Here is a 25,686-nt window from a genome sequence, read left to right as displayed (position 1 = left end):
GCCCATGAAAATATTCACTAAGGACTTGCTTTAAAATTATACCAAAGTTTTTAAACTATGCATTCTGTTTTTGGCATTATCCTGGCAACAGTTACCCAATTTACTTACATGGTGGTGATCTTGTTTAGAATGATAAAACAAGCTGAGTTAAGGTTAAAACTTTAGTCTTGATCATCCTTTTCCTTCTCCCCAACCCCAACATGCTTTTTATTGCAAGAGTCTTCAGCAATTGACTTGATACAACCTTATACCTGTACTGACAGGGCGGTATGCAGGAAACACTGTTACTAGTTCTACCACCAGAGGATTTTTATGATTTCATTGTGTACCTGAGATGCACACACCCAGCTACTTTCTTGAATTCCTGTGGCCCACTTCGGGAAACTTTGATCTTTAAAAGCCTGCTGCTGAGCCTTTCCTCATCTGTGTCCCGCCCCCCCCTCCCCCGCCCCCCCAATCTGCAGTGCAGTTGCAGCGTGAAAATATTATTGTAAAAATGGTACCTATTTTTAGTGTCTCAGACACACGCACATAATTTTGCTATATCAGGTAAGCATAATGGAGCCAAGAACTCTAGTAGAAGAAACTAGGTTTTTCCTTTATTGAATGCCTTTAACAGAATAGTGAACACAATTCCAGTTAAAGCTCAGAAAATTCATAGAAGGCAGTTGGTTTTGCAGTGTTACTGAAGGCACGATTTAAGGTTTAAGAAGCTGTTGAAATACTGCTGCTGGCTTGATTTGGCTTGCAAAATCATTCACAGGTAAAGGTACTCTGAGAGAACTCAATTCACTTCATGCTTCTTGAATCTACGGCTTGGCAGTTTAAATCATTGTACTGGTAAGCTAAGCACATGCCACCTGGTAATCACTGGTCCAATAAACATGGATCAAAGTGTCCTTCCTCCAGAGTAGGCAATAAATACATCCCTGGCTGTCAATTGAAGAATGACATTTTCCTTAAGAAATAAGATGAACAGAAAATTAAAAACCTCTATTGGAAAAAGTCCATCTGAAATGTGCGCACACACTTCTTGGAAGCTTCATAGTTGTTAGGGTTGAGAGGCAGATCATCAAGTCCAACCCCCTGCCATGGGCAGGAGAGATTATGATTATCTTGTTGTGACTGTCTTGTGTAGATAAATATCAAGATATGTGACTTGGTGAAATAGTACATCCTACTGATTTTTGTTTAAGCAAACAACTCCTTAAGCTCACACATGTGTACATGAAATTTTATATATAGTGTGTGTGTGCATGTATACTATAGTATGGTATACTATACACACACATTTACTTGGATCCAAGATGAAATTTTTCCTCCCCATTCAACATGGGGGGTGTGGATAGCCTTCTCGTCTTGGATTTGTGTACAAGATTGGAGGGTGGGAGGCAGGTGGCTACTGCAGCTCTGACTCCTGGCCTGAACCCAGGTTGGGGCCAGTCCCAGCTAAAGCAGCCACCTGCCTCCCCCACCCCCCCACCACTTACTTCTGGGTGAGGCTTTAGCTCTATTCCCTCCTAGGGCCTGAAGCACATGGAAGTTTTGGCCCCTGATCAGCCATACAGAAGCATCCTGGGACTGGAGCTGCTGCTGCCACTGCTCTGTGCCTGGAAAGGGTCCAGAGCTTCCATGTGCTCCAGGGCTTTGGAGGAAGTAGAGCTGGAGCCATGACTGACAGTAAGAGGTGGGTGGGTAGAGGCTTTGGGGAGCAGGTGGGGGGACTCCAGGAAAGGATGGAGACTTCAGGGGTAGTAGGTAGGAGGCAGAGGCTGCAGGAGGGAACAGAGGCTGTGGGAGGGGGGGGGTAGGCGAGGGATAGAGGCTGTGGGGAACAGGGGGACAAGTGGAGGGAGATAAGGGGTAAGGGGGCCACCTGTCTGTCCCCCCCGCCCATGTGCCCCTTTGCTGCGGCAGTGGGAGGGACAAATTTTAAGACTACTGAAGATTAGATTTAATACCTAGAAAATTATAACCAAGTTACACACTTTCCATGTATAGAATCTAATTGATTTTGGGAGTCATTTTTAAATTCAATGGTGCCTTGGATTCTGGTAAATATAGGGTGGGGAGAGAGAAAGAGAGACCTGGTATGCTGAAGTCCTGAGGAAATTTCTTGAGGGGGGAAAAACAGTTGCAATGTTTTTGGGTTTTTTATTCACTTTTTTTTTTTTGGCAGTCACTCAGAAAATGGTCCAGATGGTTCAATCTTACTTTACCTCTGCCACTTTTATTTTGTTTTTTTAACAGCTGGAAATTATTTATTCTTTGATAGTCCACTTTAAAATTGGTTGTGCTTAAATACCTAAACGTTGGGAGTCCCTATGGGGCAGGTACTGATAGACCTGTTGCTGTTCTATACCATCTCATCTCTTGGTTTCAGATTTAAATTTTCTCTTGCCTTAAATATTAATATTAGACCCCTTTAATTCTTACGCAAATATTTAACTCTCCAGTTAAGTATCCTGCAAAACTGCATTTCAGCCATGGCTCAAATTAATCTTACTTTGCTTACCATGTTATCAAAGTTGGCAGTCTTGTTCATCTTGGATGTTTTTCCTGATTTATTTGTGGCTTTTGCATCAGTACTTATGTTTCCCTATAATAAGGGACAGTACTTACTTATTTGAATCCCTTGTTAGTAAACAAGGATGAACTTCATATTTTTACCCTTAAATGGTGCTCCAAGTAAGGGGGTTATTTGCGAAATGTAAGATTTAGCCCTTGGAACAAAGGAGATGCCTGTTTTTTCTTTCCCAAAGTTGATTGTAGGATGCTTAGCAAGTGCTGCTTGGCGATGCCTGAAACTAACACAGTTATGTTACAACTCACAACTGGACTTTCCATAATTAACTTAAGCTCCCAAATGTCACTCTCAAACTGTGACAAAGATGAGTGTTCAGACAATGCAATGACTGACTGTTGTGCTGAGTAATTGGACTTCCAGAGATGACAAAACATGTGTTTCAGAAAGTTTTTTTTTTTTAGTTCTGAAAATATACTTCAGCCAGAGCTTAAATGTGCTACTTGTGTGTGCATATGCACAATTTTAGAAACATCAAAATGAAATAAACCATGGCTGTCTAACTAATTGCACATGAGGGGCTTAGTACCTAGCCCACAGACCTCTGCCGTTCTTGCTGTCTGGGTCCTCGGGCTTCTCCTCCCTCCTCTAGCTTCTGCTTCCTGCCCCCATGCCTGGGCAGCACAGTCTGTGGGCCACATGGTGGAGAAAGGGAGGTGGGGGGCAGGGGGTCATGAAGACCCATGTGGCCCAGAGGTCTGCAGCCCCAAGCCACTGCTAAACTAATAGCAAATTCTGGATATATTTATTTTTGGTTAACTTTAGTGGGTTTTGGATCATGCCATATGAACCTAAGATGAGGGCCACAGTCTGGCATATGCCAAAGCTACATTTGATTTGAAATGGCGTTGAAAAGCAGGCTTAAATACAGTATAGCCCTAAAGGCTCATGACAGTATCTGTGATGAGGAGATTTTTCTAGTTGTGTATAGCTGGTCCCCAGGATGCCATGTGGGGCTATCCTGAGCAGGCACAGGCAGCCCCACGTGGACTGTGAGCGGCTGCCGCGTGGGCCGCTGGCCACAAGGCGGGCAAGCGGCTGCTTTTCCCTCACGCTCAGCATCAGCTTGTAACCCGGCCCTGCTGCTAGCCTGGGCCCCATGCCAGCTCCAGGCTCACCTGTTGGGGCTGTGCTGCAGCAGCAGCAGCTGTGGCCCCGCCACTTGCCATGGTGGGCAGTGTTTGCTGCTGCTGCCCACCTGGAGCTCCCATGCTGGGCTGCCCAGAGATGGTGGTGGCAGCCTGATCGCAGCCTACAGCAGTATGAGCTCTGGGCAGGCAGCAGCAGCAAATGCTGCCCAACATGGCAAGTGGGGGGCCACAGCTGCTGCCACTGTGGCGCAGCCCCGACAGGTGAGCCCGGAGCTGGAGTGGGACCCAGGCTGGCAGCGGGCCGGGTTATAAGCTGGTGCTGAGTAGGGGAAAAGCGGTCCCTTGCCCACCCCATGGCTGGTGCCCTGTGCTGCAGCTGCTCACAGCCCACATGGGGCTGCCTGTGCCTGCTCAGGACAGCCCTGCGCGGGCTGCGAGCGGCTATAGCAGGGAGTGCCAGCAACGGGGTGGGGGAGGGGTTGCTTTTCCCAGTGCTGTGCACCAGCTCCTTCCCTGCCCCTCCCCCCTGCTTCCCCCTTACCTGAGGTTCCTGTGCCGCAGCAGCCACATGGTCCCTCGGGGTGGAGCCAGGCATGCTGTGCTGTTGCGGAAGCCTGCCGGGCTTCCCCTGGGTCCTATTGCTCCCAGTTCCTGTCATTTTTGACAGGAACCAAGGACAGATAAATTATAATTGTCAACATTTTTTTAGGGGCCCTGCAGGCTGGATAGAATGGCCTCGCCGGCCATATTTTGCCCACCACTGCCTTTAGGGCCAGCAGGTATACAGACATAGTAGCAATGACACAAAGCCTAATGTGCAGACTCGAATATCTTTCTTTTGTTTCCATGTTGTCATCTTTCAAGAGCACATGTATATTTATAGATAGATTTGCCATTTATAGCTTCTAAAAGATGTGTTTTGTTTTTTGGGGGGGGTTGTTTGTTTTTCCAACCGGCACATTTATAAAAACAATTCTAACTCTAATTGTTTAAGAATATTGTTAGTCAAGGAGGCAGCTAATCCGACCAGAGTCCGTGCTGAGTAAAACGCTTGTTGAACAAAACTGTCTATTCAATATGTAACAGGACAACATTTCTTAAAGGCTGTAACCCAGTAGTGCTAAATGTTTCATTCCTGTAGGCTGGATGAGTGGTGTGGGGCCAATTCATGGGACAGATCCCTTGCGGGGTTGAGCCTTGCACTCCCAGCCCCACGTGCTTGATCTAGCTTGCACGGCCATGCTGTCTGGCCCGCCAGGCTCCCCACAAGTTCAGAAATTCGGCTTCAGGAGAACAGCAATTAATCCTGCTATTGCTCCCTCCTACCACGTTTTCAGACCCGTGCAGAGCCTGGTGGGCCAGATGTCATGGCTCCTTGGGCCAGGGGTTTAACATCCCTGTTATAGACTAATATTATTGTTAAGGAAGGGGAAATACTAAGGTACTTCCACCTTGTGAAAATGCATGGCAAAAATGGGGTTCTGTATAAGACTGTGGCAAGACTAGTAGTAGCATTCAACATTAGACCCGTCACAACTGAAAACCAAAACTGCTTATTGCCAAAAGGCTCCAAAATCTAGTACGTTCTCAAATATCAAATGAGTGGAACCATTGTGCTTATGTATATGATTAAGTAATGAAATCATAAAATTATGAAAAGTATACAGGTAAAACTGAGGCAACTAAATGCCAAGGAGAGAAATTGAAGCAAGATGAGATGAAGCTGGCTGTCTGCTTTTCTGAAAGTACTGATATCCCAGGCAATCTATATTCAATCTTGTATTGTACCAAGTGCAGTTAATTTTAAGTCTGGTTACTAACAAACTTTCAGATGGCAAAGGGAGGGTGGGTGTGTACACGCATGCGCATGTATCTGGAAAGAAGGACCTTGAGCCACCATGGTTTTTAAAAGGAAACTGCGAATTGCTAGGTGCCTTAAGAAGCTTTATCCTCTTAATGACAAGCCTAACGTCAGCACGTTCTTGCTTATCCCAGTTGCACACGACTTAATAAAATCAGTCCTTGCAGACTGCAGTAGTATTGTCTGACTTATTCTCCATTTAGTATATTTCTACCTAATATTCAGAAATGTTAAAGCCTAGATGCATCTCTTTGTTCTGCGTTGCATAGAAATATGCCTAAATATGTTTTAATAGTATTGTCAGAGTTCCTCTAGTGACTGTGCACAGATGGAAGTCCAAATCAGAAATCTGACTTTAGACATTCAGGCACTTTAACTGTCAGAAGAGAGCATAATGATCTTGTGTGGGTTCTGGCATAAGCCAACAGAACATCATTGAGTATTTCCAGCACTGCGCCCAATGATTTCTTGATGGAGTAGAGCATTTCTGTACAAAGATATCCATCAAGCACTTTTATGGACACATTAGTTGCTGGATAACTATCCATACTTGATGTGTGGTATTTTATTTCCATTTTTTAAAAAACTTTAACTGCCAACAGCTTGATCTTGATAATCTTCATCTGCCACGTTTGGAGACTTCCACTATTACAAATTGTCATCTTATGTATATTGCACTGTGATTAAATTACATTTCACATTTGTTTAATATTACCTGGATGCTTCATTCTTTAATCTGGTGGGTGGAATAACTCCTAAATGAAGTTTTTGGTGTGCTTACATGTATGTGTGAATGCAAGAGGATCAAAAACCAAAAATGATTACTGCTACAACTTTGTAAGCTACTTTTTAGCATGAGGCCCAAAATCGTCATGAAAAGAAACAGCCCATTTTTAATAGTGTGGTGGAAGCAAACTTCTTCATCCAAAATATCTGAATTTGTCACTTGACCTGCAGAGTGCTGGATAGGAATAAGTCTTGTTCAGGCATATCTGGTCTCCTGAGCTAGCTCCCTCTGGTGGTCTAAATCTTAATAGCTAGCTGGAAATGGTACAAGGCTCTCAACTGGCTACATCTGTTCAGAAGCATACTTTTATCATGTTAATGTTAACTGTTATCTGTCTCGTGCCTGGGCAGCTTGTCAACAGTTGTATTTTGACTTGTAAATAAAAAGCTCCTCAGTACATTCCAGTCACGTGCTTGGATTGCAACAGAAACAACTCAACAAAACTGAGCACCGGTGTGATTTTGTTCCAGTTTTGTCTCCAGAGGATGCATGGTATCACTTAGCCTGTATTCCAGGGATATGCGCGCACCCTTACTTGAACATGCATGCTAGAAAGAATTTTTGACATCGTACAACTATGCAAAGACTGCTTAACGTGCTTGGCTAGTAATTGATTGTTCTCTTGGCTTTAAGACACTCAGCAGTTGTGCGGTTTTGTTTTTATAGGGAGTTCTTTTCATTTTTTGATAGTACTGTGTGACCGCTCGTGCATATACAATTATTTTGGTATAAAAAAGGGTTTTGGGATCAATTTTAAAATTTAATACTTTGTTCATGTATGCCATACCGGAGTTGATACACGAGCACAAGGTTAAGCTATGAAGCAGTCTTCCACATAACACAAAAACTGTGATTTGCCAATCTTAATCCTTCTGTGTTGTCTAAGCATTTTCACTACATTGTGCATTATGAACATTGAATTATTGCATAGATGGTGTTTTAAGTACTTTATTAAACAAGGTAAGCAGCTTCACCTGCTACTGCTTCAGATGAATGTTTAGACATAGCTAGCAATTTCCAGTCAGTGCAATATGCATAGATATATTTTGCTCCTACAGGCTAGGCAAATGCTTGTCTGAGCTATTTTAGATGAGACTGATGTGTCCTTTGAGCAAGGGAAGACCTGCGGAGGTCTGTTTCAGCCTTATTTTTTTTTTTGAGTCCTTGTTCTTAACAGACTCTGAAAGCAGCTTTATGGTAAACAACACACTGAAACTTCAAAACCTTATTTTTATTGAGCAGTATTGTTTTCATCTTGATTTATGGTGAAGAACTGACTTTTAGTTTTTTCATTAAATGTATCTGCACCATTGTACAATGCTGACCACAAGTGAGATTTGCTAATTAAGTCTTTATTTAGTCTGGATTCAGAAATTATGTAGTGTTGTAATATATAATGGTTTGCATAAAATACTGTCTTCTCTTTAAGGTTTTGACAAAGGGAAGGATGACGCATCACAAAGTAAAGAAGATTCAGCGCATTCTATGTCAAAAAGCAAGGTAAACGAGAGCACCATCTCCAAAAGATGACTTAACTCTGCAGTTCAGCATATATCATTTGGTGTGCTGGCTTTAAATGGAAGTTTATTTCATTATAGTGAGCTGCGGTCTCATGGGTTGCTGTTCAGACTTCTCAAGAGATGAAAATTAATATTTAAAGAGACAGCTCCTTAATACTATCCTTATTGAGATGACATTAAATGCAAAACCTCGGTACAAACTCATGAAATTGTTATGGCTTCTTGTTAGGTGGCGTCTCTGAGTCCAGTGCTGCCTAATAGTTCACTGTAATGGAAAATGGATAGAAGCCAAGTCATGATATGGAACATGAACTCCCAACCTTTTCACCTATAAGTGAGAGTGTCATTCAGCAAGATGCATGTGTAGTATATCTTAATGGAATGGATTAAGGGTAGTGAAAGAAGCTTTAATATGGAAAAGCTTATTTTAATCATCTTAAGAAGTTGCAGGTTAAACTACACACACGCATTTAAAGATGGCATTTCAGAGTATACAGTAGCCAACTAGAGCCTGTTCTGCAAAACCCTGAGGCCTCCTGCATGGGAAATGCTGAACATCTAAGTCCCAGGCAGCTGTCTACTGATAAGAGTATCTGGTATTCTGTCATTGGCTTTTTCAAATTGATTTTAAAGTCTCTTTGAAGACTCATGACCTGTAGTTAGCGCCAAATGCTTTTTTCCCCCTATTTGGTGCAATTGCAATGCAAAAGCACACCACTGGTAGTACAGTGAGAGAATTAATATGTATATCACCCTGTTGCCATCTGTTTCCTAAGCAGGAATAGGAGTGACTTGAGCCAAACAAGAAGTGGAAAATAATAGTATGATTCCTGGACCAAATATCTTTTGTTAAAGGAGATTAAAGATTGAGAGCACAGGTTGCTAATCTGAGAGTTAAAAATCTTCCAGGAATGTTGCAGTCACTGAGTACCTACCCATGGGAAACCTGCAAAAGTTAAACTTTAAGTACTTTCTTCCTATTTTTTTTAAAAACCGCATAACTGTATGATTAAGGGTTCCAGGAATGCCAGAGGGTCTCTAATCTCTGTTGCAACTCCAAACCTATAGGTTTTCAAAGCTTGGCTTCATAGGAGTCTGTAAACAATGATAAAGGTTAACACCAGGGATATGCCTGGACATTGCAACATATATTGTCTTTGCATCAAAGACCTTTTCTAAAGGTACTGAGAAGTTGCCAGATCATGCCAGAGAATATATTGTGTGGAAGTCCAGTATAATAGTACATAGAACATATTACTTTGGTCTTCCTTGTCATACATTCTGTTTCTGCCCAAGTGCTTTGAAGTTGCACTCTGGGTGCATCCCCACAGCCTATATGAAGACAGAGCTTTTTAATTTCAGGTTTTTGCAGTGTTCTTTTTGTTTACACGCTCTAACTTTATCTGGGCCTTAATCCCTAATAGTATAAAGGTGTCAAAGGTTTTCATCTTAAGCAAAGGCTATCTTTGGCTATAGGGAAGGCCAGATTGGAGTACTGCATCCAGTTCTGGGCGCCACACTTCAAGAGGGATGCAGACAGCATTGAGAGGGTCCAGAGGAGGGCCACTCGCATGATCAGGGGCCAGCAGGGCAGGCCCTATGAGGAGAGGTTATGGGACCTGAACCTGTTCAGCCTCCAAAAGAGAAGGCTGAGGGGGGATCTTGTGGCCTGTTATAAACTAGTCAGGAGGGATCAGCAGGCATTGGGGGAGTCACTGTTCCCCCAAGCACCGCCAGGAGTGACCAGGAATAACGGTCACAAGGTGGCAGAGGGTAAGTTTAGGTTGGACATCAGGAGGCGCTATTTCATGGTCAGGGCGGCTTGGGTCTGGAACCAACTTCCAAGAGAGGTGGTGCAGGCTCCTACCCTGGGGGGTTTTGAGAGGAGGTTAGATGAACACCTTGCTGGGGTCATTTGATCCCAGAACTCTTTCCTGCCATGGCAGGGGGTCAAACTAGATGTTCTGCTCAGGTCCCTTCCGACCCTAGAAACTATGAAACTATTTTGTACAGTGTCTGTAAGAGGAAAGTGTCCTTTTACAGTATTTGACATGCCTCAGTTTCTTTTCTTTTAGTCACCAGTGCAAGGACAGTCCTTATCTTCACTTGCCATAGGACCGTTAGCTTGCCGCATCCCCTGGTTTAATGACCCCTTTAGAGAGAGAGAGAAATTTGCATGGAAGATGCTTTTCCAAATCATTACTTGCAAACATTTAAAGTAGATATTCCATGTTCTTCATACAACACCCCCCACCCATCAAATCCCTATTTAGAGTGGGGAAACTACAGAACTGCTACTGAAGTTCCATGATAAACTCTTACTTTATTCAGTTTTAACAAACCCTTTTACCTGGATGTAATATTGTATACCCAGGAGTACCAGCCTCCTGCTCAGTACCTTGCAGTTGATTTTTAAAGAAGCTTTGGAGATCTGTGATGTCATAGTTGAGGATACTGGAGTATTCTGAATTTAGTTTAGTATCTTTGAACTCAGGATCATTTCTCATACAAAGGAGAACTGTCTAATTTTCTTCCACCCATGGATCCCATTAGTAGAAGAGAGCAAGAAGATATGACTTATTCTTCTTGTCTTTGATCCAAGTGTCTGGTCCTGAAGCTTCTAAATCTTTCTTGACATAGAAACTAACATAATCATTTTCTCAATTTTTGTGATGACTGACTTTACTCATTCTTTAATTTCTTTAAGTAATACTTCTTTAGTGATTGAGTATTAATTGCATTTGTTTTTGCATCTTTCCATTTCTTACCTTTCCTTGGTTTGTTCTGTCTTGCCCAGTTTTGTAGGTGTACAAGATCCAGATAGGCAGGACAAAAAGATTATTTCTTTCCCAACTTTCTTCTTGTAATTCTTTGTGTGATATTTGATAGTAATCAATAGCTTCCTGTACCCCAGGATGAACTTCATGGTGACAGAAGATGGCAACTGGCTGTTCCACCTACCAAAATTTAAGGTCTTTTGTCTTCAGCGATGGGTTGGAACAGTGGTTCTGAGAACTACCTGTAACACAGTACTTCGGTACAACAGGTACCTCACTGGGAGTTGCAGTTGGTTTTTTACAATCTTTATTTTCCTTCACGTTGTGCATTGTAGTTCTCTTATTTATTAATCTAAGCCTGAAGGAAGGGTTAGATTTTTCTCAGAGCCCAAAATGTTCTGTTTCTGACAGATACCTCCATAGCAGTATCTCAATAGTGTCATATATTTGGGAATTGAGCCTTGATGTGAAGACTGAGGCTTTAGAGTTCTAGAGCTAGATTGTATTAATGTAGGGTCCTAAGTATAGGCTTTCCCTTGAAATAGATTGCATCAGTAGGTTTCATAGTTTCATAGTTGGTAGGGTTGGAAGGGACCTGAGAAGATCATCAAGTCTGACCCCCTGCCATGAGCAGGAAAAAATGCTGGGGTCAAACGACCCCAGCTAGGTGATTTATCTAGCCTCCTTTTGAAGACCCCCAGGGTAGGAACGAGTACCACTTCCCTTGGAAGTTGGTTCCAGATCCTAGCCGCCCTGACTGAAATAGTGCCTCCTGATGTCTAGCCTGAACCTACTCTGTCAACTTGTGGTCGTTATTCTTACCTGCTCCTGGGACTCTCCCATTCCCCACTGGTCCCCCCCCGCCCCGGTAAGTTTTATAGATAGCCACCAGATCCCCTCTCAGCCTTCTCTTGTGGAGGCTAAACAGGTTCAGGTCCCGTAGCCTCTCCTCGTAGGGCCTGCCCTGCTGCCTCCTGATCATGCGAGTGGCCCTCCTCTGGACCCTCTCCATGTTGTCCACTCCCTCCTGAAGTGCAGCTCCCAGAACTGGACGCAGTACTCCAACTGTGGCCTGACCAATGTTGCATAGAGGGGGAGGATCACCTCCTTGGACCTGCTCGTGATGCATCTGTAGATGCATGACAAGGTGCAGTTAACCTTACTGACTGCGTCCTCACATTGGCGGCCCATGTTCATCTTGGAATCAATAATGACTCCAAGATCCTTTTCTGGTTTATTTAGATTGACAGCCAGAAAACTTAATGTTACTTTTAGCATGTTCCATTAATCTTTTCTAATGGGTACTCCTAGTAAATTCTCCTGACATCTTTCCATATCTCTGTTCTGTTCCTGCTACTGTGATAAAATTCCTTCAGACTTTATCAACAAAGAATTTAAATTCTCTGAGCATTTAGCTATAGAATCTGAACTTCACTTAAGAATGGGCTTCCAGTATAAAATGTACAGGACCCACATTTCTCTTAATATCCCAAATTTCTTAGGCAGAATTTAGGGAAACTTAGCTTTTTCTGGGAAAAGCTGTGCTGATATAATTGTTTTCTTTGAATAATCTGAACTCTATTGTTTATCAGATAGGCTTACATTTGTGTTTTGGGCACCTGCTTCCCCAATTACAGCAGAGGAGAGAGAAAAAGTAAATTTATTTTTTCTTTAAAACCACAAAATACAAACTAAACAAAGACCTGTCCATGTTAAGGCTCCCAGGTTAAAAAATGGCTTATTTTAGAATTAAAGCAAGAACTTGCTACCAGTTCAACTCTTAAGTGCAGGTATTTATGCAGGTGCTGACATAAACAAGACTGAATGTTTTAGAATTCAGAGTTAAAAGAAACACGTTGGCATGCTGTCCAAAGTATTGTTGGAACTAATTCCAATTTAAATTGTATATTTTTGGATCTTATATTCTTGTGTTTAAATGTTGCGCTTTTTTTCATTTATTGGTTGCTTAGCTAACACTTACTTATTTTGGACTTGGTCACTCTAAAGCGGGGTTATTCAAGCCCTGGCTTGCAGGCCAGATTTGGCCCAAGGAGCTATGTAATTCAGCCTTCAGGTCTCCCCACAATTAACACTGCCACTGGTTCCCCACCCCCAATTTTCCAAGCTCTATGTGGCTGAATTGGCTCAAACCAACATGGCCCTGTACAGAGGTATTGGACCCTGTTTCTGCATGGCTGGATCTAGCCAGGGATTGATGCAGCCACATGGCAGTGGCCCACTCAGGGGGCTTATGTGGCTGCGTTGGGCTGAGGCTGGGTCAGCACTGCGCACTGGATTGGGTCTGCAGACTGGATTCAGCCCATGGTATAGCTTCAGTCCACGGGCGAAAAAGACTGGGCACTGTTGCACTATTGTGTTTAAAAGGAACTGAATAAATATCACATTGTAAACTAAGGTTTTTAAAATGGAATGGTCAGTCTGAAAAGTAAAATGGATTACAGACAACAGGTCAAAAAATATTGTCCTTTGAGGCTGCTCTAATCCCAGGGCACTTCGCTAAGCAGCCAGTGTCAGTCAGGGTTACATTTCAGTGCATGAAGAACTGGATATCTCTCTAACTCGTCTGAAGTTTATTTTTAAGTCCATACTTATTGAGCAGTTTCCAGTGGTGATTAAATAGGTTGCAATGATAGTGACAGGTGACATACCATGTAAGAAAAGTCTTCTGTAATGTTACAGGCTGCTGTGGCCACTTGCTAGTTATTGGCTGGCTCAGTCTTTTCTTCCAGTTCCCTTTCAGCTAGTGGGCAAGAGAGGCAAAGGAACAAACTTTGAACCTTTCAAGACATGACAAAAAAAAATCATGTGGTGCTGAGGCAGCACATTGCCCAGCTGTGAAAGACGACTCGGGTTTTGTAAAGCTAACTTGAGTCCTATTCCCCTGTTTGGTAGCACTTGGGGGAATGAGTTGATTAATTGCCAGGAGTTTGGGGGACAGGTGGGAGCTTTGAGAGTGCTGTTGGGCAGCTGTAATGCATTAATTTATGCACTGGACTTAATTCTAGTCCAAAGAGACTGAATATTTCTCTTCATGGGTCACTGGGGCCATGGGGAAAATTTGCATCTAGCTTGCGGAGACTGCATCTTTCCCTTCATGGGTCAGGGGGTAAGTGCCTTAATAACATTTGTTATGGGAGGAGTTCGGTAGCTGGGGGTGGAGGCACTGTAGATCAAATTATCAGGGTATTTCAGGCTCCTCCCATTTTAAATATAGTACCTATATGAAATAGAGTACTTTTTATAAATAAGAATGAAACCATTGATCTCTTGCAAACGAGTTCTTAACTAATCAAGAGTTTGGAATATTCAGCAGGGGTTCCTTAGCAACAGGCAACACATGCTAAATATTTACTGCATGTAGCAAAGCTGCTTCTGGAGGAATCACTTGCACGCTTTCAGCCCTTGAAGTATCTTATCAAGTAGAACTATAGGTTGTAAATAGATCAAATTACTGGGAATTTTGTTTTTGTTGAAGAAAAATAAAAGGAAATTGAACAGAGAGCAGAAGTCTATAGATAAACTCATGCATGCCACCAGTATTACTTTTGTGAGTGGCTGAAACATCATTCTGTTGTATCCAGGTATCTATCAATAGTACTAATTGTTTTTTATTTCATAAATTTCAGTCTGAGTCCAAGCTTTACAATGGCTCGGAGAAAGACATCTCCTCAGCTTCAAGTAAGCTCACAAAAAAAGAGTCTCTTAAGGTGAGTTGCTTTCAAAATATTTTTCTTAGGGCACTGTTTTGCCCTTTGTTTGACTTCCTGAGGTTTGACTGGAAAATATCATAAATAAGGCTTTTAAGGTGGTAGAAGAAGTAGTGTTGCTGAGTCTTTTGTCACCCCTTCAGTTTGTACTAAATCGTTTCTTACATAGTTATGAGGCGCTATGCTTCTATGATGTAGACTGGGAAGATGCACAAAATGGGTAGAGATGCCTCTTGTTGAATTACCAATGCCTTATCATGTGTTCTCCTTGTTGGTATTGCATTCTATTAGGTTTAAAGTAATCTTAATGTTAAAATTAGTAAGAAATGAGAAGCAAGATGGCTATAGACATTAGCTGATCTACCATTATTGGTGGGAAATGGCCCATTATCAATTTCTGTTGCAAAACAAGTGAAACTAAAACTTTTTTCTCTTTCCACTGTCCCTAAAAATAGCAGAGGGGGACTTTGATTTTTAGATGCTTGAGTTGGATGCAAAAGGGTGATACTTCTTAAGTCCCTTCCAGTCCTACTTTTCTATGATTTTATGATTTTTCAGAGACTGTCAAATTTAAATTGAATCTGGCCCCCAAATTAGCTTGGTGGGGCTTTTTTTTATTTGTTTGTTTTTCAACAGCATGCAAGGTAAATTTTTTTTCACCTAAATTTGTTGGCACCTTTTAGTTGGCCCTTTATGTGACTACTTTAATTTATAATCAATTACTAATCAATTTTAAGATAAAACTAACTCATCTACTACATGCATTTCTCAGGATGAGCAGTGAAGAGTTAAACAGTAAAGTAGTGACAGTCAAATGTGAAGTAAGGATCTTTAGGTTATTGGAAAAAAAAATGAAGTGGTGCTTATATGAACAGTAAAGTATTCTTAACCTTGACATTCTGTATTCTTTAATATCAGAAGTGGCTGTTCTTGAAATAATTTGGAGATACCTTGTGTTGAAAGCAAACATTCCTCTGCATCTTGATGCTGCTTCTGCATCTATTACCTGTTGTGTTTTGCACCTTGTTTTTCCTGGTTGGTTGGTTGGCTGGTTGTTTTGGCTGGGGCTTTTTATTGCGCTCACTTGCTTGTTTCCATCGATTATAATGTTGTTTCTATCTCTTTTATTTATTAATTACAGGTTCAAAAGAAAAATTACAGAGAAGAGAAGAAGAGAGCCACGAAAGAATTACTTAGTACAATCACAGACCCATCAGTTATTGTTATGGCTGATTGGCTGAAGGTCAGAACTTGTGTGAAACCTGAGCTGAAGTTCTAGCAGCTGCCTACTATTTACCTACCAGAATAGAAAAGGCTCGGTATCGGAGTGGGTTGCTGATTTAGTGTTTTTCCAGGAGCCGAGCAGCTATTAATTGAATCCCAGAGGCTTCATGCTCGACTCCTACAGGACTAATGTAGGAACCTAGCTTTTACTTAGAGTAGTCACCTTAGTTACGTCTACCTTGTGTCGTGCAATTGATTTTTGGATGAGTTCGGTTTATGATTTCTGTTTTGTTTTTTTTTCACTTTGGTTATTAATATTTAATTGTAAACTTTCTGTAGCTTCTATTAAAAGTAGCAAAAAGGTCACAAACTAACACAGCTTGCTTCTTGTTCACTTCTTGCTTTCCTCCCTTATGAACTATAATTTTCTGTAAGAAAGGTGAGAAGTACATCCCTTCCACAGCTACTTGTATCAGTAATAATGTGGTATTTTCTTAATTTAATTTTTAAAAAGATGTTACTTCTGGGTAAGCCACTTAGTTCTTTCTTTGCACAAAATATTTACCCTGAGCCATATCTCAGTGTAAATACCTACCTTATTACACTGCATAACAGGCAGGTCTCTGAAGGTCAGTGGGGGTGTGGGCAAATGTAATGATTGAAATGTTTCTAAATTTAAATGCCTAGGGGCTGTTCAGAAAGGGCATGTTTCAGCCAAGGGACACACACATGCCCCTGTGCTGTTCCTAGCTTAATGTTTCAAAACTAAAGCCTCTTCTAGCATCAGCCATGGGGGATTAGAACAGGATGTTGTGACTTGTGGCTCTGTGCTGTGCTTACTCTCCCCTGCCCCCTTATGGAGAGGGGAGACCTGGGAAGAGTAAAGAGGTGGAGAGGTGTGGGTGTGTTGGGGGCAAGGGCAGTGCAGGCTCCTAAATGGTGTTAACCTCTCCTGTCTTCAGAGTCTTGGGGCTGGAGGGCCTGGCTCTAGTGTCAGTGAGGGTTCCAGGGGGTCTGAGACAGGAGGGGGTAAGTCCAGCTTTAGCCACAACCCAGCTCTCCATGCACATGTAACCAAAAGTGAAATATTCCAAAATAGTCCCTGTTTTAAAGGAAGTGCTTTTTTGGAGCGATTCACTTGGTTTTGTGTTTTCAAAGGGCTTGTCTGTCTGTACATCCCGTTGGAATGTTTCAGTTGTTACTTCTCTCGCACCCTAAATTGGCATTGAATCAAGTGGATGGGAAGGAATAAGGTTCAGAGCCAACAAAATGTTAATCAGACATCCAGACCCTAGGCCAGTGATTCTTAACCCTAGGATGCCTTGAGTTCTTTTCAGGGGTGCTGAGGGGTGCCATAGCGTGTTAGCACTGTGAGGTGTGCAAACGTGATTTATACGATAAACCCAGAGATTTCAAATAGAAATCTGTAATGTCAAAACACTGCTTCCCCAGGGGACTTTAAGTTTCTGAGATCCAGAAGCATTTTCAGATGTTGACTTTTTGTGTACCTTCAGTTGTGTAACATCTAAACCTGTTTTACCACAGAGAAGCAGAGAATGCTGTATTATCAACAGACTTGCTTTGTTTTAGATAATAGCCATCAAATGACGTAGGCTTAATTTCTCTCTTTGTGGGAGAGATGAAATTCATTCTTTTGTCAGGTAGAATCCTAAATACCTGTTCATCCTTTTTTGTAGATTCGTGGTACCTTGAAAAGCTGGACCAAATTGTGGTGTGTGTTGAAACCAGGAGTACTGCTTATTTACAAAACCCCCAAAAATGGCCAGTGGGTAGGAACAGTGCTCCTGAATGCTTGTGAGCTCATTGAGCGGCCTTCCAAGAAAGATGGCTTTTGCTTTAAACTCTTCCATCCCTTGGAGCAGTCCATATGGGCTGTTAAGGTAAGGAACTGGCTCCTTATTTAAGACATCATTGTTTCTAGTATCGAGTAGAGGCAACTTTAATCAATAGATGGGGTAAACTTTTCTATTCTATTCAATATGAAATCTTCCAGGAATTCTGAGCATGATACAGCAGTGTCTGTTGTTGTACCCTTCTTCCAGAAAAAACCATGTGAGTTCTGATTTATGCTTCGTACATTGTACTTTTCTCCACACTTAAGTTGGTTTTTTATCTAGCAGGGGCCCTGGTAGAAAGGAGAAGGTAGTATTGAAGAAGTTAATAAAATACATTTACCTACAGAAGTGATGTTTATGTACATATGTTTAATGGGCAAGAAAGATTGGAGGGCATAACAGTATATTTTAAAATATTTAAAACATTTTTGTAGTATGTGGAGCTCATACATTATTATATTAAGTGAACCAAAGTAAATACTAATATAAGAAAAAAGAATTGATTAATTTCATCAATGGTGAATGTGACCCAAACTGTGGTTTCTTAACAAAAGCTTTTTCAGGTTATGGTATACCTAATTTTAAGGGTAAATATTGTCGTTAAGCTCTAGACCTGTTTCTGGGATTTCTGTCTTGGAGATGAATGTGAGGTATAAATGTAGACTTGCAAAAGGTAATTTTATTGCCATTGTTTATGAAATTAAATTTTTTTTTCCAAATGTTTTATGAGATGGGGAAACTTAATAAAAGAGAGTAACTTCTCCAAATTGAAAAAGGGAGCTGATTTAGATGAGTTAGAGTTTAGCTTATTAAATTCCATGTTCTGTGATTTAGATGACAAGACTGCCACTACCTCAGAGGCAAAAATCCAGACTTGCTGTCATCTTAGAGCAGTAGCATGCATCACATTTTAACTACCATATTTACTCTAAATATGACAACTCTGCCCCCTCCCCCCCGCCCCCATCAGCATGGAGAAAAAAGCCCTATGTCTTATTTGTGTGTAGGAAAACCTCACTATATATAAATATTGTACATCATTAACCTCCTGCCAAAAGCAGCATGTACTCGGCTATAATGGAAAAGCTGTAATGGAAATCAACTATGGAGTTGATTTTAAATGCAGCGAACACTAAGCATGACTAAAACACATGACCCATATTGTCAGTCATGAGTGGGGTGTTAATTAGCACATGGATTTTTCATGAGGGAATCTAAATCGCACACACACTAACCAGTGCTGAGCTATGAGGTCTCTATGGCATGAAATACTGTTGACTCTAGGGCCCAGCACAATGAACTTTATGGAAAATCGTAAGCCTTTTGGCTAATATGCATAGTGGGTGCATCTACACGTGAGCTTTACTGTGGAATTGGCTAATTAGCTCTGCAGTAAAGTGTCACCATCTACATGTGTGCTGGCATAAGGATGCAATAAATTGACTCCCTCATAAGAGAGTACTGTTGGGAACAGCACTATCTTATGGAGGAGTCATTTATTGTGGAGAGCAGAAAGCACATGTGGATGATGACCAAGACTGCAGCAGTTTGAGCTGGGGAAGAAGTTGTGGGGACTGTTACCAATAGGATTTCTTTTTTGCCAAAGCCTCCAAGGATTGACGACAGCAACTTGTCTGATGTGGTATCAAGTGAACTTTAATAGTAACCTCTATGCTGGGTGTGGGGGGAGAGAAAAGGGTTGTAGTAGTGGAGAAGTAGCTGAGGAACCAGATGTCAGGCAGGTTATAATGTGTTATAAATCCAATGTCTATATTTAGTCCATGATTTTTAGTATCCGGGAAGTTGAAGTGGAGTTCGTGTGCCCCCACGCTTCTCACAAGAAACCACTCTTTTTCCAATCTCTGTTCTGATCCTCAAAGGAAACTTACAAAACACTTCCCAGAGACAAGCCTATGAACTCCACTTCATCAACCTCCTGGATGCTAAAAAAAAAAATGGACTAAATATAGACATTGGATTTATGACACATTATAACCTGTCTGACATCTGACTTCCCAGGTACTTCTCCAGTGTTCATCCCCCTTCTTCCTCCCCCCGCCCCCCACTGTCTCTCACCCACTGACTCCTTAATCTATATCTTCGCTGACTGCCTATCTTGCATGCAGACCAGCCCAGCCTCTGGCTTTTTTACTCTTCATTCCATCCAGAAAGAGCACACACCAACTGCAGAGACTTCCTCATCCTGACCAAGGGTTTTTGAACCCGAAAGCTTCCTTAAAAATTGTTGTCCAACTATTTAAGTTGGTCTAATAAAAGATATTCGCATCTTCCCAAAGAATCTTGTCTGCCTATGTCCTTAGACCAACACAGCTACAACCTACACCCCTGTTAGTATAACTCAGTTTGCCCACTATACAAGTTGACACCCATTTTCCCCTCCCCTCCCAGATTTATTTTCCCTGCTGTAGCAGTTGGAGGAGAACAAATTCAAGGTAAACCTCCAGTAATTAGATTTTATACCTGGAAAATTTTAACACACTTATACATTTTCTATACATAGAATCTAATTGTTGGGGGCATTATTTTATATTTGAGTAAATACGGTAGTTTTATCCTTTCTAATGGTAAGACTTTCCAAGAAATACTAGAAAAAGAGAGGTTTCATTCTTGTGTTTGTGCTTTATCTGAATAATATAATTTATGAGCCTTAGATTGCTGTAAAATTTTGAAGAGCATAGTATTTTATTTAAGTCTTTCCAGATCTTATTTTAATATTTGCAAATAGATTTCACTGTTGAGACTTAGGATTATTAATTTAATAGAATCATATACAAAAGCACTTGTTTTATTTGTGTGCTGAACAAGGAGGGAGATACTGACTATTAGAGGCATACTTCCTATGCATGGGCATAGCCAATAAAATCCTGAAGCTTTATTATTTGCATTACTATAGGACCCTAGGTGTTCTTGTGAAGCAGGTCTTTACACATCTTAACAAAGACTTCATCTGTGCCTCTGCTGTGCGTAGGGTGGCCATCATACAGGACATTCCTGTTTTCTGCTACTCTGTCCTCTATTGATATGAAACCCGATGCCTTTGTCCTCTCTTTCTCTTCAAGAGGAAAAAAAAGAGGACATAAAGGCGTCTGGTTTGGTATCAATAAAGGACAACCGACTGTCCTCTATGATGGCCACCCTAGCTGTGTGTAGTTTCATTTACTTTTACATTCATTTTCCTCTGTTTAACGTGAGGGAGTGAATGTAATTCTCAATGGCTATTTCTTTCCAGAAACTGATATTTGTTTGAAATGTTCTCTTTAAACTGAACATTTAAATTTGTATTTTATTCAGTTTTTAGTTCAGTATACTTGACTATAACTTCAGAAATTTTTCTCCTGGTTTCTCCCTTTTTATTAACATACTGATTCCTCATTCCCTTCTGAAACTGCTGGATTTTTCTGTTAATGTGACTTAAAGGTTCACTCATTGTATAAAGGATAGCACAGTTATTTGACTAGTCTGCTATGACCTAGCTCTGCCAAAGATCACAAATCAATCTTAAATTGGGGTCTGTGTGAATCGAGGCTATTTTCTTAATTGCTTGGCAATGAGTGCTGGATTTGTTTTCTGTTTTTTAACTAGATATTTAGAGTTTAGAGGACATTCCCCACCAGATTTTAACTATTTTAAGGTAGGTCAAATTTTAAACCTGAACAAATTGATATCGTCCACTTTTAAATGTGCTGAGGGCTGGAGTGGCATTTGTTCATTCTGGTATGGCTATATGCAGATTATTAGTTTTAATTAGCTGAAAGTCCCTGAGGTTTCCTGTCTTGTCCCTGGTCAGTAACTTGCCAGATACGCTACAGATCATATTTATTCTTTTTGTGGCAGGACTAACTTTTTCACAACTTTTATAACAATAGCTGCAAATAACTGGCTGGAGAATTAAGCTAATGAGAGAGCTAGTTGCAACACAGAACAAAATTCATTGGCAACCAGTCTGGGGAAATAAAATGGTTTCGAACTTTTAATGCAAGTTTTATACGTCCTGCAGAGGTCATGCTTTTGCTGCAGTACACTTCAGTGTCTATGCCCATCTATTGTATTGCTGCTCTCCCAGTAAAAACTAGGAGTGCACAAGCAATCTTTCAATTTCTCCCTGAAGAAACGTACCCTCTCCAGGAGAAGATGTTCCATGTTCACACTGGAAGGAATCTCCCCTCTGAGGGAGTTTCTTTTTGCACGAATGAAATCCCTGGATGCAGCTTCATGCCCCCTCTGAGTCTGGGGAATGGCGGGGAACTTTGTCCTGATGTTTCACTCCCCTCTTAGCCCTGTCAAGGAAAGGAGTGAAGCAGCTGACTGCTACTTTTGTACCTCTTTCCCTCGGCCAACAACTTCCTGGTCTGGGGAGTGGGCAGGGGGTTTTTGCTTTGCTGTTTCGACTGCTCTGCTCCCAGACGCTGGGAGTGAAACACAGAAGCGGTTGCCCACTGCCCCCTTCCTGTTCCCCAGACTGAGGGTCCCTGGTTGGAAAGGCATGGAGTAGTCTTTCCTTGTCCTCCATAGTCTGAGGGGTGTGAAGGAGCCACTGCTCTGCATGCCTTCTCCAGGCTGGGATCACCCTGATTTGGGGAGCAAAGACAACTGCAGGCTGCATTCCTGTACAGCATCCTCTCTTGGAAGGATTTCTAGCAGTGGAAACTTATCAGGAACTTCCACTGCTAGAAATGATTGACTGCTAATATCTCAAAACAAGTCCCTCTATTTTCTGGTTATAATGTTCTGAAGCTTCCAGCACGCTACTACTGTGTTCATTTTCCCCTCAACCACTTAAGTGAAATAGTGACACTATTTGCTGTGCTGAGACTTGGATGAACTAAGTTTTCCAATGAACAGGTCTGAATGTATTTTAAAACATTCTTTGTTCATACTTGCACCCATTTGTTTGCTTTCTGTAAGCACTCAAGATGCTGAGTTTTATTGACTACAAGTTTTTTGCTGAGAGTAAACATCAAAAACCATACACGAAACTTAAACAAACATTTGTGCTGGGAGTAGTGCACAGACACCCAGTCAGAACCATACAAGTACAAAAATGTATCTGAGCAACTGTTTGCTGTCTATCCATAGTTTTTTAAATAAGAAGAAAGGTCCAGTGCTTTGGCAAGCAGTTATCGAAAACGACTAGCTTTGGATGTCACTGAAAAATGCCCATTCAGCTCCAGTCTTTTTCAATATATTTTGCCCAAGCCTTTAAAAATCAACATTTTTTTCACTTGAACAGACCCATCTTCATTTCTAAATTGCATCAGCGCAGTCCAGAATGATTTGTGATTCCAGCATATGAGTCTCACCTGCTGGATAACACTAAATGAATTGGCTGACTTGTGCTGAAGCCCAAAATCTGTCAGCGGTGAATTACCTGCAGCCAGTTCACGTAACATTTCTCACAGTACTGCAGTACCCTTTCCTTCAGTCATAGCTGTCTTGAAATCAGTTGCCTGTATGCTCTTTAATCTTATTAGTTCTTGGTGATCTATGTTTAGAGAAGCAACAGTTCTTCTAGCATGAAAAGGGCCCCTTGTGAAATTTTCTGTATAGTTAACTCCCTATCATAACTTCCTTTCTCCCAAATAATACTTATAACTGTACAGTCTCTTTCATCTCTGTTTTGAAATATCCTCATGAAGGACAATTTTTTATCACCCTTTTGCTGCTCTTATTCTGTAATTAATGTTCAGAAAATCCTGACCATCTTCTGTACCAGAAATAGCCTGTATGTATTGTTTTTTTTTAACCCTGCCAAGATTTATTTCCGTACTTAAAATGTTCCGGCTGTTTCATGTGCTTGCTTCTAAAACCATTGTCCTTATCTGCTTCTGCTCCAAATCTCAGCTTGCATATAAATTCCCTCTTCTAACTCTAGTGCCTTTTTTCATTAGTCTCACTTGGGGAAACACACTGAGACCCAAAGGGATTTTCTTTTCAATTAGGTTGATGGCGAGCAGGTTTAGCGCACCTTTCACCACGGCTGCCAACCTGTTACTATTGTCCCTTTTTGTCTGTCAATCATTTAAAAAATTCCTATAAATAAAGTTTTAAAGAAGGCTCTAAAGGGGTGTTCACTGTTTCACCCTTTAGCCATGTGGCAGAAAGAAAAAGGTCTTTAGGAACAAGTTAAATCAGAGTCTGCAGGACTTAATTTTAGGTAATGTGGATTTCTGTATCCCCTGCCTCTGTGGGGATCGTAGTGCACTCTCTTCTGTTGACACCTCCAGCAGAAATATACTCAAATACTACACAAACGAGGAGAGTGCTATAGTAACTACAGTTGCAGTTAGTGTCCTCTGTCAGCTACTCAGGCCTGTTTGTGTTGTCAGGAAGCCTTAATCTGGCATTTTGGAGAAAAGGTAAGAGCACAGGTAGCAGAGCAAAATGCTTTTAAGTGGTCAAGCTTTTGGTCATGTCACCTCGCAGTTAACTTGAAGTAGACCTGTTAAGTGAAGGGGGAGTGTCTTGTCCTCTTGTGACTTGATCTTGTGTTTTCAGTGGCGGTGAGGCTATGGCTGTAATGAACAACAACAGCCTTGAAGGGGAAAGTATATGGAGTTTTGCTCTTGGCAGCTGCTGCTATTTGGAAAGAGGCAGGAGTAGATAGAGTTGGTTGCTATAAAGAATTCGGCCTTTTCACTTGAGGGAATTTGTTGTAAACTAATTCTTGGATTCTCACATAACAGTGGCTGTTTCCCAATTTGCTTATTTTCACTCTGGTCTCCCAATGCAACATAGAACTGAATAAGAATAGGTCCCAACAAGAATCTCTTGTAGGCCTGTAGGGCTAGGGACAGACGTTATACATAAACTAGTTTAAGTGATCAGGAACTGGTTTAAACCTGTAACAGAACAGACATTCAGTGCACATACCAGTTTGAGGTGAACCTGGTTGAACGTAGTATCAGATTTAACTGATTTAGGTCTGCTCCAGAGCAGGGCTGGCCCTGCCCCTCTTCTCCGTAGCTGGAGCTCTGGTGGAAATGAGGCACAGTAGTGTCTGCCTGGGTTCCCCTGACACTTTCCCTCTTCCCCTCCCACTCCCTGCTCAAGCAGGGATTCCCCCTTCCCTCTCTGAGCACAGACCATAGCCAGCATGTGGTATGCTAGCTAATGCTAAGAGGTGTCTGTGCAAGGCAGACAGGACAGTCTGCTCAGGGCAGGGGTGGGTCATTATTTTGGGTGGAGGGCGCCTTAACAAGTTTTGCCAAGCTGTTGAGGGCTGTATGAGTAGCGCTGCCCCTGGTCACCGTCTTGGGACTGGAAGTCGTGCCCCCTGACCTTTGCCACCAGAAGTCCCTTCCCTTGCCCCCAGAAATACTCCTTTCAGCAAGGGGTTTTGCCATCTCGGAACCAGAAAAATACCAAATTATATTCTAAAAATCAAACATGTACAACATTCATTAATTTGATTTCAAAAAATATTTTTGGTCTGATTTATGCGTTTGTGTAGTGCACATAGAGGTAGTTGTACAATAGCTTCAAATGAAGTCTTACTCTTGTATACTGTTGGGGGAGTGGGTATAGGTTTTTGGGGGGTCATGGGTGTGGGTATGTGGAGTGTGCATGTGTGGGAGGGGTTGTGGGAATGTTGATAGGTGTGGGGTGAGGGAGCATGTGGATATGTGGGGTGTGGGTGGATATGGAGTTTGTGTGGGGAGTGTCAGGGTCTGCATGTATGGCAGTGAGAGGGAGGGTGTGGGTACATGTGTGTGGTGGGGTGTGTGTGGGACTTGCCCTACGAACAGACACGCACTTACACTCTGTGCCTCCCTCACTGCACACGCGCACACATAAGCGCACACTCGCACACACCCCTCCCACTCCTGGGCCCATGCTCCCATGGTCCAGTGATTCAGGTGGGAGCCACATGGTGCTGGAGCAGCTGGCGGGCATGCAGGGAAGCAGTGAAAGTGGCAGCAGGCAGAGACTTCCAGTTGGGAGGTGGGGATGGGAGGGGTGGGGCTGGGCTGGCCTTGCTCCTGGGTTCTGTCAGCTTCCCCTGGGTCCTACTGTCCCTGGCTCCTGTCATCTTTGACTTGCAGCCAGAGCAGATTAATATTAACTTCCTAAATTTTTTAGGTGCCCAGCAGGCTGGATAGAATGGCCTGGTGGGCTGGATATAGCCCACAGGCCATATTTTGTCCATTCTTAGCTTAGAGCTTTTTAGAGCTATTCAGCAGGTCAGCTGGTAATGTTCCCTCCGTTTCTTCCTTGGAAAAAGCTGTTTAAGAAAAGCT

General features: G+C 42.0%; 1 protein-coding gene across 8 annotated transcripts in view; it reads left to right on the top strand.

The window, feature by feature from the left end:
- Positions 1–25,686, top strand: part of OSBPL8 (oxysterol binding protein like 8) — a 100,561-nt gene that overhangs the window by 44,072 nt on the left and 30,803 nt on the right. For 6 of the 8 annotated variants that reach the window (XM_019514762.1, XM_019514758.1, XM_019514757.1 and 3 more), the window contains 4 exons: positions 7,753–7,823; positions 14,268–14,348; positions 15,490–15,591; positions 17,270–17,473. In XM_019514762.1, coding sequence (XP_019370307.1) covers positions 7,753–7,823; positions 14,268–14,348; positions 15,490–15,591; positions 17,270–17,473 — 458 coding nt within the window. Of the gene's footprint in view, positions 1–7,752; positions 7,824–13,492; positions 13,748–14,267; positions 14,349–15,489; positions 15,592–15,640; positions 15,764–17,269; positions 17,474–25,686 lie in introns of those variants that run through there. The other 2 variants (XM_019514763.1, XM_019514764.1) reach the window with 2 other exon arrangements.

This window comes from Gavialis gangeticus, unplaced genomic scaffold (assembly GCF_001723915.1).
Source record: "Gavialis gangeticus isolate Ggan-Ray unplaced genomic scaffold, GavGan_comp1, whole genome shotgun sequence".
NCBI lineage: Eukaryota > Metazoa > Chordata > Crocodylia > Gavialidae > Gavialis > Gavialis gangeticus.
The sequence above is the reverse complement of the archived record's forward strand: the minus strand, read 5'-3'. Positions and strand labels throughout refer to the sequence as shown.